This window comes from Thermobia domestica, chromosome 8 (genome assembly GCF_964235325.1).
Source record: "Thermobia domestica chromosome 8, izTheDome1.hap1.1, whole genome shotgun sequence".
NCBI lineage: Eukaryota > Metazoa > Arthropoda > Insecta > Zygentoma > Lepismatidae > Thermobia > Thermobia domestica.
This window is the reverse complement of record NC_137461.1, coordinates 148470692-148486816: the sequence shown is the minus strand read 5'-3', so window position 1 is coordinate 148486816 and position 16125 is coordinate 148470692. Positions and strand designations below refer to the sequence as shown.

At 33.9% G+C, this 16125-nt stretch overlaps 1 protein-coding gene across 1 annotated transcript in view; it reads right to left on the bottom strand.

The window, feature by feature from the left end:
• Positions 1-921: 921 nt before the first annotated feature.
• Positions 922-16125, bottom strand: part of LOC145692338 (uncharacterized) — a 34993-nt gene continuing 19789 nt past the window's right edge. Inside the window, exons 3-5 of the mRNA XM_081767635.1 lie at positions 14762-14872; positions 2118-2223; positions 922-926 (exon numbers count right to left, since the gene is read on the bottom strand). Of these exons, the coding sequence (XP_081623761.1) occupies positions 922-926; positions 2118-2223; positions 14762-14872 (222 nt within the window). The remainder of the gene's footprint in view (positions 927-2117; positions 2224-14761; positions 14873-16125) is intronic.

Below are 16125 nucleotides of genomic sequence, written 5' to 3'. Positions count from 1 at the left end.
GAGATTAATCACAAGATTGTATGCATAAAAAGCGAGACAACGTGATGTTATTTGAGTTTAATCCCAGGTACCAGAATAAATACTCGGTACTTATTAATCACACTGAGATTTCTCACTTTTCGCATGCATAAAGTTGACTATAATCTCAACTAGCTGCGATTAATCTATATTTTTTAACTACCTCAGTACCTGATACACTTGTCTCACAATGTGTGAAAGTGGATCGAAATGGCTGAATTTATGGATGTGGAGCCAAGAGGAAAAGAGTACAAAGTTCGGAGGCACCCTGATGTGCATGGGGTTGAAAAACAGATTTGTAGATTTGAAAAACATGTAGGTTTGATAAACAAAATATACAATGGATCAAACAGCATTTTCTTGGGAGGAAAAGACACTGCATTTTCTGTCGACTTTGTCCAGCATTTTCTCAACCGTTATTGTATTTTATTATAAGAAATACCAATAGTGTTTATAATAACATAGAGATTTTAGATTTTGCAATACCGTGTAATGAATATAATCAATGCTTTCTGAGTCAGCTCCGTTCGAAGTACAGCGGATCGAGTTTCATAAACAATGAACGTCTGGCTCTATTACAAATCTGCAACTCAATTACTGTCAGTAATATTCCTCATCGATTAATACATATCAAGGTAGAGTCCTTGAGGAAATTCCTTCTTGTAGAGGTATTCGATAACTGCTCGGTTTGTTGCCCGCAGTAGCTTGATCATGTCTATTTAAAGTCCTACCTTGTCTACTCTCGAGGGTGGGGTAAACTTAATTGTGGGACCAATGATATAGGTGTGAATCTCGTACAGTCACGAAAAAAAGTATTCTTCAGTTGACAAAATTCTTTTCTTAATAACTCAACAATAAATTAACTTATTACAGTACTGATTTTGGCAAGTTATCAAATTGTAACTATCCTATGAATAACAAAAAATTCAACTTAATTAATTTGTTCCCGAGTTATTGCAAAAGAAAATTTGTCAACTGCCAAATACCTTTTTCCGTGTGTATCCATCATGAATAAATTATAATGATAATTTGGACTATGTGTATATACTACAGCGAAATTTTACTAAATATTAAAAACAAGAGAGAGTATTAACATGAATATCGACATTCACTTTCTTATAATACAATACATGCTTGGTGTATGTTAAACAGTAATCGCTGTCTTTCTTATAGTATCAAATTCATTCGAATTAATGTATATTCAATATACTCTGTAAAGAATCAGTTCATTTTCTGCATTTCTAAGCTTTCTAATTTAGCTACCGTATGTCTAAAGATGGTACGTCTTATGAATGGGATATCCGTCCATTCTACAATCTTATCTATTGACAGATATAGCAAAAGCTCTATGATATGTGAAGAAATTTGATTTGATTTGCAGTTTAACATCCGCTCCAACAGCGATGCTACATGAGACGGCAGGGCTGGATTAACCCATCTGTAGGCCTGGGGTTAGAAAAAATATGTTGCCCCAGTTTACTTCAACTAATACATTTCTGTGAGAGTGCAGTAGGAAAGTTAAAGGAATATGTTTTATGTTTTTTGGTCATATTTTATTTTATGTTGATGATCGTGCCTTCATGATTCTTTTTACGTCAATACCTATGGTTAATAAGTCTCAAAGACTTTAATATGATAGTACGTTTAAATTAGTGATGCATTAGCAACCCACTCAATTTACATTAACACAAATTCACTACCTTCACCAGCTTCTCCTAGACTACACTAAATGATTCCTGCACCTCATGAACTACGATGAAGAATTAATAAATACTATAAATTACAGTTAGCAGAGGTTTTCTTGAAAAAATCATCTTGAATTCCATATGGATACATGGATAAAACAAATGGTGGATTAGATATTAGATACATAAAGGTTAGCCACAAATACTACCAGTAAATAATGTCGACGAACAGAAAAGTTTGCTTTTGGAATTCTATCTTCTGAGTAATACTGGTAGATGCGATTACAGTAATACAATGGAGAAAATGCATACGCATGTTCGTGTAAATAATAGGAACGAAAAGGTGTAATAATTCTTTTTTTGAGTATTGAAAAAGATTGCATATGATTGAATCATTATGAACGTATAACTTACTGTTGAGTAATTTCATGGAACCAGCCTTGCCACCATATTCATCCGGTAGCATATCCTTGGGCATAAACGAGTACAGTACCGTGTGGTCTTCTTCGAAGACTTTCACCTAATAAAAAGAAAGATGTAAAATTTAGAAAATGATTAGAGCATCCCACCACATAGTAAAGTATAGTAATGATCATTTCATGAAAAACCAAGCAGAAAGTTAAATGAAGCACTTTTTTATATGAGAAAGTATTCTCATGACTTTTATCCATCAATCTTCGGTGAATTAAAGTCAAAATTTCTTCTGTTTGGAACACTAAATTTGAATAACTGAAATCGAATAGTTTAAAATAAAAAAAACATTTACTGCTAAGCTTCATTTGAAACCTCATAATTTTCCCTCTTATGTACTTTCACCAGACATTTTGTCTTTAGTCATAGTTGCGCATTGTATAAACAGTGTAGAAATTTCTCAACGGGCTTCAGCTAATCATTTCTTAGCTATCTCGTGCCGGATATTTATCATATTATTTTCAATACAATGGATGTTATGGGAGGATTATAAATGTGCTCCAAACATTAGAGTATTTCACGAACCTTTCATCATAATAAGATGAAACTCGACATATAAATTAGCTTTAACAATGGGTGATAAATGGAGCACGCATTTAAAAATCAGTCCTCTGGGTGAGAAAAAGGGTACAATACTTTAATTTCAAATTTTGTGATCTAAAAATGGCCAAAACGAGAAAACATTTTAACTTTTTAAAATGCATCTTGAACACAGCACTTGGATTGACTAAAGCTTTAATCAATTCGACTATGTTAAAGTAAGCACTAACTGGATTTAAATATTTCGTAAGTACCATTGTAAAAGTTTGTTTTTCTTTCGTGAAAAGCTAGAATTTCAACTAATTTTTGTCTGACTTTAACAGTTTTAAGCAGTTCGATTATATTAAAGTGACCACTAAATGGATTTAAAGTGACCACTAAATGGAAAAAGCGAGAATTTCAACTAGTTTCTATCTGACTTGAACAGTTTTAAGCAGTCAATGTTTTAAACGAAACTGTTTATTCTATTTCATGATTTTTAGAAAAGAATGAAGGATATTGAAGGATATTAGGTACTGTCTGTCAGGAAAGTAAATGTACACCTGTCTTTTGAGTCTGGCATTCCTCCGCTCCATCCATGGACAGTACGAGAATTAAATCAATCAAATGTTTACTGAATGGCAAGAAGAAAAGTCTAATCTGTATAAGACATTGCAGAGGGGCACAAGCTGTGAACACGAATAGTGCATAGTGTAAATAAAAAACGACACCAAAAGAGAAAGCCAGAAACAGCTGCTAAACGGAGAAAAAAGAGTAAAAATTGTCGAAGTGGGAACATAAAACACAAATAGAACATAAACTTCGCCCATAAATGGGTATTCACAATGTTTGAGTGGCTTTACCTCTTTTACTGAAATATTTGTGTTAGGGACTTATTCTCTTTTATTGAAATATTGGACCCGATTGTCCCTTTCACTACGGTCAGGCTTTTTGTTTTAAAGTAGGGCTGATATTTTCCTATCGGAACAAGACGATTGTTAGTGAGGATATGAAAGTTCAATTGAAACTGAAGTAACTTGTGATACGTGTTATTTGAAAGAATAATATAATAAATGTGCTTTCCCCTAACACAGATTTTCCGAATTTCGGGATGTTTACAAAGTTAGAAATTTCTAAATTCCGAATTTTTCCGAATTCCGGATTTTTTTTTCAAAATGGCATTTTTTCGAATTTCGGTATTTTGCGAATTCTGGAATTGTCCGGTTTTACTTTCGGGAGTTCGGAAAGTAAAAATTCCGGAATTGGCCATCCCTAGTTTACACACAACATTTCACAACACTAAACTAGTAGTTGCCTACAAACAAACAAGTAATGCAAAGCATTTCGTATCCTGCAATACGTCATGTATTAAAATCCATCCAGCAGTTTCAGTATCTAACCAGAAATTCCATGTATCTAGCTACTGGAAGCTGTATGAAGAATTGTATTGTGTCTTATCTTTTTGTGTCTTATACAACCCTGCAAACCACTGAATATCTAAACGGCTTTCGTTAAATCCAAGTTGTAGTATTCACAGTTACATCCATTTGTGTCTATATGATCGGGTTAGTAAAGCTTTCCATATGATAGGGTTAGTAAGTCCTTCTCAGCTCTCCCGTAAAGTTGTGATACGATCTACTACAGGATCAGAACAAATTATCAATTTAACCAAGTTGTTGTATTACTACACATCTGATTCCTTTTCTGTCAACTCTGGTCGATCTCGTTGACGCGACATGTTTACTTTCTATACCCTTTCTTCGTTTACTGAACTAAACAGTAACTATTCTGAATTTTATTACTGCGCATGACTCGCAAGTAAATATTTCTGATGCCAATAATATCCATTTTGTCCAAGGAATGTTCTTTTTCTTATTCCCAGCATGACCCTTTTATTACATTATATGAAGAGCATGTAGGTCTAAATACCTAATGTATTACATAGAATGTAGGTTTAACTTTTCCAGTAAAGAAGGAGCATGTGATCATACTATACAACTCACAGAAGTGGTAGCTGGTATACAGTGCTATTAATCCCTAACGACACCGTGGGCGAGTGGTGCCGTTCCAACTGGTCTAGTGGCTAGCACGTGCTCCTTTGGTGTACGATGTTCTGGGTTCGATTCCTGGCAGGATAGCCTTAAATGACTTTTAACTGTCCTCGATGTTTCTGCGTTCGTGTTCCCTTCGTTATAAGTTATTAAAAAAAGCAAGTTAAACGAGTGAAGCAAGTAAAATTAGTAATAAGTAAGTTCGGTGCGTGCGGTGAAACACGTTCGGTGAGTGAATTAAAAAACGAAAAGTGGACAAAGCACTGTTTTTTCGCCCCATCCATGCAGTTCGAATCTATCTTCGCTTGATTTTTTATCCATTTGAGAGAAAGTATTGTTTCTTTTCATTACAGGTAGTCATTCTTTTGCATATTTTTCGCCGTCCTTCACCGTTAAAGTAATTGGCTATTCTTATTCTTTCTACGAATGATGGATCTTCTGTTTGGTTTCATGTCAAACATGCACACGTAATGAAAAGACGCTGTTGATAATAATAATAATAATAATAATAATAATAATAATAATAATAATAGTAATAATAATCATAATAATAAAGATAATAATAATAATAATAATAATAATAATATGAAATACTACTAGCTAACTCGTGTGTGTATTTCGCAGATTATAATTTTATATTATCATGTGGAAATAAGTAAGATTGACTGGAGCACACCCCTAACTTTTCGATGCCCCTTATGGGTCCACGGTGTCCAACGTTGGTCCCATCCCACTATTACTTCCTGTTCTCTCGGTATAAGTTATGGACATTTTGCCTAAAGAAGGCTCTGCCATGGCCCCATGACTCCCCATGACAATGACTCTTCGTTCTTTTTGCATTGAAATCGCTTATTTTTTTTAGTACTATGAGTGCATACTGTCCAGCGTTGCTTCCATCACTCTACCATTTCCTGTTGTGTCGATATAAAATGCAAATGTTTTTGATTGTAAGGGAGATAAGGCGTTACAATAATTACGTTTGAAGAAGAATTGAGGAAGATATTGCATTGCCAAAAAGACACCTATTATTGTTATTATTATTATTATTGTTTTACTTACCACTAATGTTGCCTACAACTATTTGCAATGCAATGTGTTACTAAAAAGCAAATCAAATAACACTCCTCGCCATTCACGCTCACGAATTCGAAATACATAATTTGCAATTCCCTGTGTTAGGGAAAAGCACATTTATTATATTATTCTTTCAAATAACACGTTTCACAAGTTACTTCAATTTCAATATTAACTTCATATTCTCACTAACAATCATCTTGTTATGGGAGGAAACTACCCCTCCATGCAAAAGAAAATGCCTAACCGTAACGAAAGGGCGTGAATCTTCTTTAGGTGATTAATCGGGTCCAATATTTCAATAAAAGAGGATAAGTACCTGCACAAATATTTCAGTAAAAGAGGAAAAGTTTCTCTAACTTTGTGAATATCAATTTATGGGTGAAATTTGGTTCCCTTGGAACTGTTTAAGAGTTTGAAGGGCCGCCATTTTGAACATTTTCATCTGATTCTTCTGGTTAACGAACGCACTCAAGATATTTCAGCAATTAATGTTTGTGTCAAGTTTCGTCTCAATCCGCTGAAAATTACGGTGGTTATGGCATTCATAAATAGCTTTAGATATATACAGACAGATAGATAGATAAACACACAGAGGGAGAGAGAAAAAGTGTCTTACACCCTTCTCGCACCTCTGTTGCGTCAGAGCTAAACCTGTCCTCTTTGCAAAACGTATTGACCAGCCTAACCAAAACACAAGGCTTTAATAGGTAATGTAGAAAAGTGGTTGAAAGGCTTAAAGCTTGTAGTGATTGTATTTTTAATAACCATGAGTATGAAGTCGAACACTCCACTTCCATGTTTTTCTTTTTACTTTTTGCAGCTACGTCGGAACGTTCAATTTTTTATTCTTTACTAATTGCAAATTGCAAATTACATTCAAAATAATAGGAATTTTGGTGGCATTTGTTCGGATAGTTTTCTCTTTCGAAATGAATCAAGAATAAAAGCAATACGCAAATACAAAACGTATTATCAATACTAAACATTACCAATAATAATTGCTACGAAATACCAAATATGACCTCTTTTACCATCTCTCATGAGCTGTATGTATTATTTACAAAAAATTAAAAATGTCCTTGCCGGGGATTCGAACTGGCATCCTATGCATTGGTAAGCCAGCACCTTAACCACTACACCAAGACAATGGCTTGGTGAACGTGTAGTTGTCGGTGTGTATTTGTTCTATTTGTGTTTTATGTTCCCACTTCGACAATTTTTGCTCTCTCTTCTCCGTTTAGCAGCTGTTTCGGGCTTTCTCTTTCTTTGTTGTCCTTTATTTACTCTATGCATTATTCGTATTCACAGCTTGTGCCCCTCTGCAATGTCTTATTCAGATTAGACTTTTCTTCTTGACCCTCAGTAAACATTTGATTGATTTAATTCTCATACTCTCCATGGATGGAGCGCAGGAATGCCAGACTCGAAAAATAGGTGTACATTTACTTTCCTGACAGACTACACATATATGTAGTTGTAAAATGTTTTGAAACTAAAAATTCGAAGTTAACTTATGGTCACAATAGTTGAGTGAGAGACCACCGCGTTTACCCAGATTTGTTACTTTGATCTACTTTTAAGTTTACGTGGAAATTACTCCATGCATGATTTTTTTAATTAATTACAACAACCTACGGAGCAAACCTTGATATATTCCTTGAATCTTATTAAGTCTAAGATTGGTGGGTTGGTAAGTTGATATTGGCGTCCCTTCGGCACCGAGAGTGAATGAAAAGTTGATCTACCATAAGATGTAATCTTGAATCAAATGACCTCTTACTACAAATCTTCACTTCGCAGTTAAAACCAGAAGTAAGATATGCATTTCATAGAATGACTGAGGTAATATTATTTTGCTCTCTCCTCTTATGCCGTTCAGTGTTGACTCACTAAACAAGTGATAACGACATCAAATATAACTATTTAGTTTAATTTCCCCTAGGCTAAAAGAGAAGATTAAGGTGAAGGGAGAACAAAGAAAGTGAATGATTATAAAACAAACTTTTCTGATCTTTGCAGGAATCGAATCCGGCACCACGAACACCAAACCTAATGCTCTATAAACTAGAACACAAGGGTGAAGTACATATCCTAAAAATATTCAATAAGTGTCGGTATAAAAGTAATTTTAGCCAAAGAACCTAGAACTTGTTCATATCTTTTATATTTTGAATAACATTAACGGGACACTTTGTTGATCTTCCCTTACAAACGGGATGATTAAATGCCTCCTTTGGTAATCTGAAAATACATCGAATACTTTAGGTTCTTAGATTTGAGTGCTACTCAGAAAGACGTAATTATTGATAGTTTTTGTAATGGTAAGAAATTATTTCATATTACTCGAGATTTTTGTTGCGATCCTAGAAACGTGAGGAAGTGGTTGAATTGTCATGCAGAGTAGGAAGACCATAGAATGGAATAAGTCAAAACCCAGGAGTGGAAGGCAACATCAGAAGTTTTAGTTCTACTTGAAGAATGAAACTATGCTACGCGTCATCAATCTGCCTTCAAATACAAAGGAGCTGAATTAGTATGTCCAGACAAAGCATTAAGGATACTGGACTCCATCACTCTCGTTAAGTTATCAGGCGTTCATGTCCAGTCCAGGTATACTTTGAAAATGTAATTATTTTTACTAAAGCTATTATAAAATATATTTTTAAATCGCAGGGATGAAGTTAAAATCCCTCATCCCGGAATAATTCTATATCCAAGCGTTAGTGTTGGTTGGAAATCTTCAGATAAAATATAATCGATATTCCACAAAAAAATTAAATACTTGCTTACAAAAATTATCGCGGAACATTTTTTGATCGGTAAAATAAAACCACACATTATTCTCTATGGGCTTGAACTGAATATAGTGAGAATAATTGAAAACCTTAAAAATGTATGCGCTACGTTGCTAAGGAAGAAATATATATTTGACAAAAAAGTATAGTTGGAAAATATTATTTCATTGGAATTCAGCCGTAAGTTCTTGATAGACTTTACCTCATGCAGAGGGATAAATTGAGAAGCCTCAAACTAAGGAAATGCCATATTACATCAAAATTAAATCAGTTTTGTAAAAGTTATCAAATAAAATTATTTTCTTATTATATTATTTCAACAATGAAAATTAGAAATTTTGGTTAATTAACATGTTTTTATCAACTTATCTGTGAATAGATTCAAGCACAACCATTAGCGACAGTTTTGCTAGCTCAGAGTTGTTTAATACCAAATAAGGGTTACTAGTTTCTACTAGGAAATGGGAAAATTTTCAACGTTAGGGAATATTTTATTTTCTTTTACTCCCTTATTTATGGCAAATCTTTGCAATATCAAGCAGTTATGTTCTTTTGAAAGATTGCATGAAAGCACATGAGACACAAATGACGGTTGAGTCAAATTCTAGAAATCTGTAATGCTCGTTTCAATTACATCAATATTTACTTTCGGTTGTAAGCTTATTTCTATAGTTTATTAATAGAATAAAAATCTAAAACACCTTTATTTTTTATCTACAAGTACGCTTGCCGCCTTATCTTATTACTTTAGCAAAAGGTATTATAAAATATGAGATGAAACTGGGTCTGAAACTGCAATACTACGTTTTATAACTGTAAGTGTATCTGAACTGAACAGTATAACAGAAGTCAAGATTCGAACATGAACAAGCAGACTTTTGTGTAGGAACGATATTCATACATGATATTTGAATGTGTCAAATCTGAATTAAACTTGAACATTAAAGTACTTCTCCTATTTCTATTGTGTGAACTTAACCTATTACAATTTTCTGTTAAACCTGATGAAATATGTATATTTTTGAAGATTCACAGCTTTAAAAGTTATAGAAAGATGAAGATGGTTATTGCACTGATTTTTCCATGGCTTCCATTACAACAAATGCAAAATATATCATCCGGTAAACAGAAAAAATCTTATTCTGACAGAATATACCTAACCTGAACTAAGTTTTTTGTTATATTTATTAGACTGTCTGTCCTTAGAGTAGAGGTTTCAATGTGTGCCATAAGAATAGTATCTTACGAGTTCCTCGTGTGAGGGAGATGAAATTTGCTGTATAAACTTCTTATTAGATTCCAATATCTGACGCATCGGAAATTCCACTTCTAAGATAAAGAAGAAGGGTATTATCGGATTTTAAAAAATAAATAAAAATACATTAATTATATCTACATCATAATTATTTGGAAACTGGTCGTGCTTGAATTTTTTTTAATTGAGGTAGTCAATTGGATTTCTGTTACGTCACTTTAGTAAAATATGTATCCAAGGGAAAGAACGGCTCCAAAATTATGAAAAAATAAAAACCCATTGCAACCTTTAGAATCAGGGAAATGAAACTCATTTCATAAGCTTATTATTTAAAAACAAAGGAACGCGTATCATAACTTCCCTAGCAATTCCTCATTTACATGGAAGAAGACGTAATTTTCATTTCATTCTATACATTCAAAGCAGCATTGTCTGTATTATCATGAGAAGACGGCTACTTAACTTAAAATTAACTTTATGAACATAACATTTTCTCAAGCTGTTTTACAATGTCCCTTCTCCTCAAGTAATTTTCGTTTGGAAGTGAAAAGTTCAAAATATATGTGAAAAATAGACCATATTACTAGTCCCTTGAAATTGGGAAATGAAACTACGAATATAGATTTGTTATTATAAGTAAGCTAACACGTGTTCCAATGTTTTCGAAACTTTCACTTCTAAAGATGAAATGGATAATATCTATGTCTTTATGTTCATTTTCCATTTTGTATTCACTGCGTCCACCTGGGATTCTGGGATTTTATACTGTGATTGAAATGCTTATTCTAAGGTAGAGATGGGATTAAAATATTGATTACAAATACTACATATAGATCTTCCTTTTTTTGGAAGAATGTGCTTTTCAGCTTAAGTATACATGAGAATGAAACTATTCAAAGTTTCTTACACACGAAAGTCTAAGAAAGATCATCTAGTTGATCTTTCTCATGGAATAGTTTGAAAACACTATTTTCCTAAATTAGTCGACAAGGCTCCCAGAACATCAAACCTGAATCCAAGAGAAAATTAATTGCCAGAAGTTATTGGAAATCTACTAAAAAATTGATCTGACAACCACTGAGGAAAGCTAACGAACTTGTGAGATAATTCTTAATGTATGGGAAGAAGTGGCACAGGAACTGTCCCGAGCTTAGTTCACTTTGCACTAAGAGCAGTAAGAGAAGCTAATGGGACTACAATTTACTAATCTTGAATAAAGTCACAGCCAACACAGAATGCTGTTTACAAAATTTCCTACTTGCTTTACAATAATGCATGGCAATAAGTCATGCCAACGCGATAGACATTTATAGCGAGACAACTCTCTAGCGCATAGATCTCCGACAACCGGTTGGTTATTCAAGAATATTCTACTGATCTCCGATTAATATAATCCCGACCGAAGTCCAGATTTGAACACAATGCAACACTTGTGAGGTGATTGGAAAATACTGTACAAAGTTGAAAGCCCCTGCCAGAGAGTGTGAACTAGCTGTGAAGTGTTGAGGAGGACTCATGACTTTCTATACCCTCCGAAGACGTTAAAAGCTGGTTGAGTCATTAACTCGCTGCAATTCTTAGGGACAGGATGTGGAGAGGGTGAAATTGCAACAGATATATATGTATAAGGGAGGGTTGAATTAGGGTAGCCTTTTGGTGGGGTAACCAAACATGGTGAAATTCGTGCTCCGTGTTGTCCCGATAGTGAGAAATAAAAGAATTGTGCATTTAAGTACTCTCTAGAAGGAACAGCTTTACTTTGATCAGGCTGATTTTACGTCAACTATATCCAGATATGGGGTACATATTGTACACACATTCTGAACTTCTCCCTGCAGTAGTATAGTAGTACAAATTGCAGACAACGTCATATCGGAGCTCTATCCGGTTACAAACTAAAATGTGTTAAAAGCAATTCATTCCAGATTCGTTTGTAGATCACAACGTTACCTTGCTTTAGTTATGTTTTCAATTGCAACCACAGTGTAGAGTGAAGAGTAAATATTCTGAAATTCTTACATGCCAAAGCATTTGGCTCAACAAAATCATATACAAAGTTAGACTTTGTCTGTACAGAAGGTATTTCTGTTGAAGAATGTTTGGTTTGTAGTGTTGCACTATGTGCAGAAGAATTACTAAAGATCCTAGTACAAACAGCGGATACATTTTTGACATTGCGTTGAACATCGACCCCAAAGGACACGGATAGTTCGGTCGAACAATTTGTGTGTTTGATGAGAGAACAACTGGTCCAGTCGCATATGAAAGACCCTTTACCAAACTGCTGGTATTTGATCCTCAAACCAAGCCCATTATTGCTTCAACCTATTTCAGGCTCTGTAATTGATGATCCCGAACCATTAAGTTCTGATCATCTGTATTTACCAAGGCGATGAACATTAATGTTGGAAAGGGCGCAAAATTGAGATTCTACTATTCTGTAATACTTAAAAACTGTAGATCGAAGTGCATTAAGCCATGTACGATGGCTATTTAAAGCTAACCGACTACTTCGGTAGTAGATTTCAGACAAATCTCCATTACAGGAAGTAGAATGTTTGATACGATTCGTACTAAACCTCTCTCCTACTATATCGTTCTATAACATATTCATACTGTCAAGATCGTGTAAAGAATTATGACTTCATAGTGGCATTGCATAAAAGCTTCTTCCTGAGAACCACATCATAACTGTCTCCGTCCTCTTAAATAACTCTACTTTCTGCCACCCTGAAAACATGTTGCTCGCTGATGTTGTTGATAAACAGGTAAACATAAGAACATTTTCATGTCGACATATTGTTCATGAAATAAAGACTACCAGCAATGTTCAAGTCCGCTCCTTTGATAAAATGTATGTAAAAATCAAACTCAATGCTACTACTTACATGTTACTAATAGACTGGGAGGGTACTCCCATCATCGCTCCAGCTTTGCTTAATGACAAACGGTGGGGGGCGCGGTGGCTCATTGGTAGAGCATTCACCTCTGGTGCTTGGGGTCCCTGGTTTGATCCCTGCTCGCACAGTGTGGACTTTGTGGTGGACAAACACCGTGCTCGTGGGTTTTCTCGGGGTCCTCCCGTTTCCTCCCACTTTTTTCATTCCACCATTTCACTCATCTCTCATTATTACCGTCTCCTTTAGCCTAATCGGCATAAACGTGGGACGGAAAACTTATATATTTCATTTTTGATGACAAACGCGATGATATTCTGGTTCTTAATCAACAAATTATTCTACCAAAGCATTTGTGTCATGTTGAATGCAATGTCAAAGATGTATCTGTTTTTTGTTCTAGGATCTTTGGTCATTATTCTCGACAAAGAGCATTACTACAAACCAAACAGTCTCGAACAGAAATACTTTCTGTACACATGAAGTCTAATTTGGTATGAGAGTTCATGCTGCCAGTTGCTTTAGCATGTAAGAATTTGAGAATATTTACTCCTTATTCTACACTGTAGTAGTAATTGAAAACACAAGCTAACTTTGTAATCTACAAACGAATCTAGAATGAATTAGTTTTAATACATTTTAGTTTGTAATTGGATAGAGCTCCGATCTGACGTTGTTTCCAATCTGTATCACTATACTACTACAGGTAACAGTTGAGAATGCGTATACAATATGTACTCCATATGAGGCGGTAATTGACATAAAATCCTGCTTTTCAAATAACGTTGTTCTCTCTAGACAGTACTTAAATGCACAATTCTCTTATTTCTTACTAGTAGGACGCCACGAAGCACCAATTTCAGCATGTTTTTTTTTTTTTTTATCCTACCAAATTGTTACCCGAATTCAACCACCTTAACCCATATGTATATTGCTCAAAGTTAATCATACTATCATCAGGGTATCCCAGAGGAAGGAGCAATAGTTCGGAAAATGGTAATATGGGTAATTCTAAGTAAAAAAAAAAGTTCATATGAACTTGGGTATTAATCTCAACGGCTTGAGACTCACAGGTTGTGAATCGATTTTAATTTTATGTTGCATATTGCTCACCATGTAGTTATTCTACAGAGGTGGGACATAACGCACTTGAAAGGTGATGGAATGGCCTTTCCAATGGTATTCAACATCTGGCAGTGCTGTCTGCAGAAGAGAAGTTATTAAGGGATATTTTGAAATCAGTGTTGCCATTCACATTCTTTAAATAACATTAACTTTCCCAAATTTCTCCCAGTAGTTTCCCTTCCAAAGATAACACTGCCATATGGTGCTCACCGTTGGAAAGGCTATTCCATGGTCTTTCAAATCCGCTATATTTCAAGTCTATACAAAACAACAGGGTGAACAATAGGCAGCATAAAGTCCAAAATGGTTCACAACCTGAAGCTCACAAACCGTTGAGATCAGGACCAATGTTCATGTTTTTTTTTTTTTTTGCTTAGAATCACCCTTACTACTATTTCCCAAAACATTGCCCCTTCCTCCTGGGACACTCTGCTATATATATATATGATCCTATGAATAATTTACAGCAATTTACAGGTACAAATTATGTTTTTGAAATAAATAAATGTAAAGCATAGTTCCCAAAACTATTTTAAACAACTAAAACAAATCACGTTTCTTCTAATTTCCTTTATTTGCTAAATATTTTATAGAACAATAGAAGGTGTTTTGATTGCCTCTAACTGTTCAAGAACAGACACCACAAAATTTTAATTGTTATATTACTTTTTAATATTACCACTTGAAAGAAAACTAAAACATTCCAGGCAACATTATTCTTTATATTGATTCGAATATTCCTTTATCTGTATGAGATATATGTTGACATAATTATAATTAGCTATTCATAGTTATACAAAACTATGATGTATGGCAACTATAATAAAATTGAACAGAAAATTATCATGAACATTTCAGTTGGACTTACCTTATCTTTATGTTCTTCAGGAAAGAACATCAGAAACATTTTGATCACTTTCAACGCATAAGGATTGGTGTTGAAGATAATGAAATGTTTGAACCTTTCTGGATATCCAATCTAACGAAAATTATAAGGAAATCATTAGATTATATGAAATACTAAAATACTACAAGTTATATACTGACAAATCTTATTGAATTTAGATTAAATAGAGAACCTTAAAAAATTGACATGCGTAGTAAAAAATTTCACAACTCTCACTACAGTCTTGTACATACATAAAATGCGTCATTCAAATAATTCAAACTTTGTGTTACTTACTGAGATTAAAATTGATGAATGAAGTCAAATTAAACGAGAAAATTCGATCAGAGTGTCTCAGTACGCAATTTTACACAGTAATATAAAACTTTAATAGTCCTATTAACCAATTTGTTTTTTGTGATTTATCAACTATTTCGACCACGGCTCTCAATTATAAGAAATCGAAGGCTCAAATAATTGTCACAACATATATTTACTCATAATGTAGGGGATTGATAAAATAAATGGTTTGTTATATACATAGCAAGAAAACCCACCCCTTAAGAGTTATGTGATTAACTTGGCTGATGTACTTTTAAAGTGAAAATGTTTCGTGCCAAGGAATACCCTGTAATATTTACGTCTTTTTAACAAATTAAATGATTGAATAATGCATTGACAATTATACGATCCTATATGTCCTATTCACGGTAAGCCGAATAAGAGACACATATCTCTTATTAAATAAACTAAATCAGACTAAAATGAACCAATTAAAATTAACTTCCGCTGAAAAATTATGTCAATTGACAATCAACAAAAATTAAAACAGGGGATATGAAATTCCTTTAAAAATAATTAAATTCAAAATCACATAATATTAAAAATGATTAAAAAATATTATCAGTGAAACCTAAGAGGCAAAATATGAAATCCTATAAGATTATAAAGTATTTAAATTGCTTGAATGAAAGGAAGAATACAGTCACTAAGAACGGGGCATTATTAAAATTTTAACAAATATTGTTAAACAATTCTAGACATTTACAGAAATCTAAGTGTAAGGGATATTCTACAATAATGTACGGAATAACCGCTGCCAGTGGAACAACACAGTCTTCAAAATATGGATGACTGTTGTCATACACAAGCTTGGAATGTTAGGAATCACAATGTTTGATATGTAAACGCCACAGAAACACTTTGTCTTGACAAATAGAACACAAAACTTCATACAATTCCTTAGAGAATAACAATTACAAAATGAATTGTAGTATTGGCCTTGCTTGACGAGAATGATATTAGCAAAAAAGTACTGCCTCTTAGAAGAACACCTGGTCACCTAT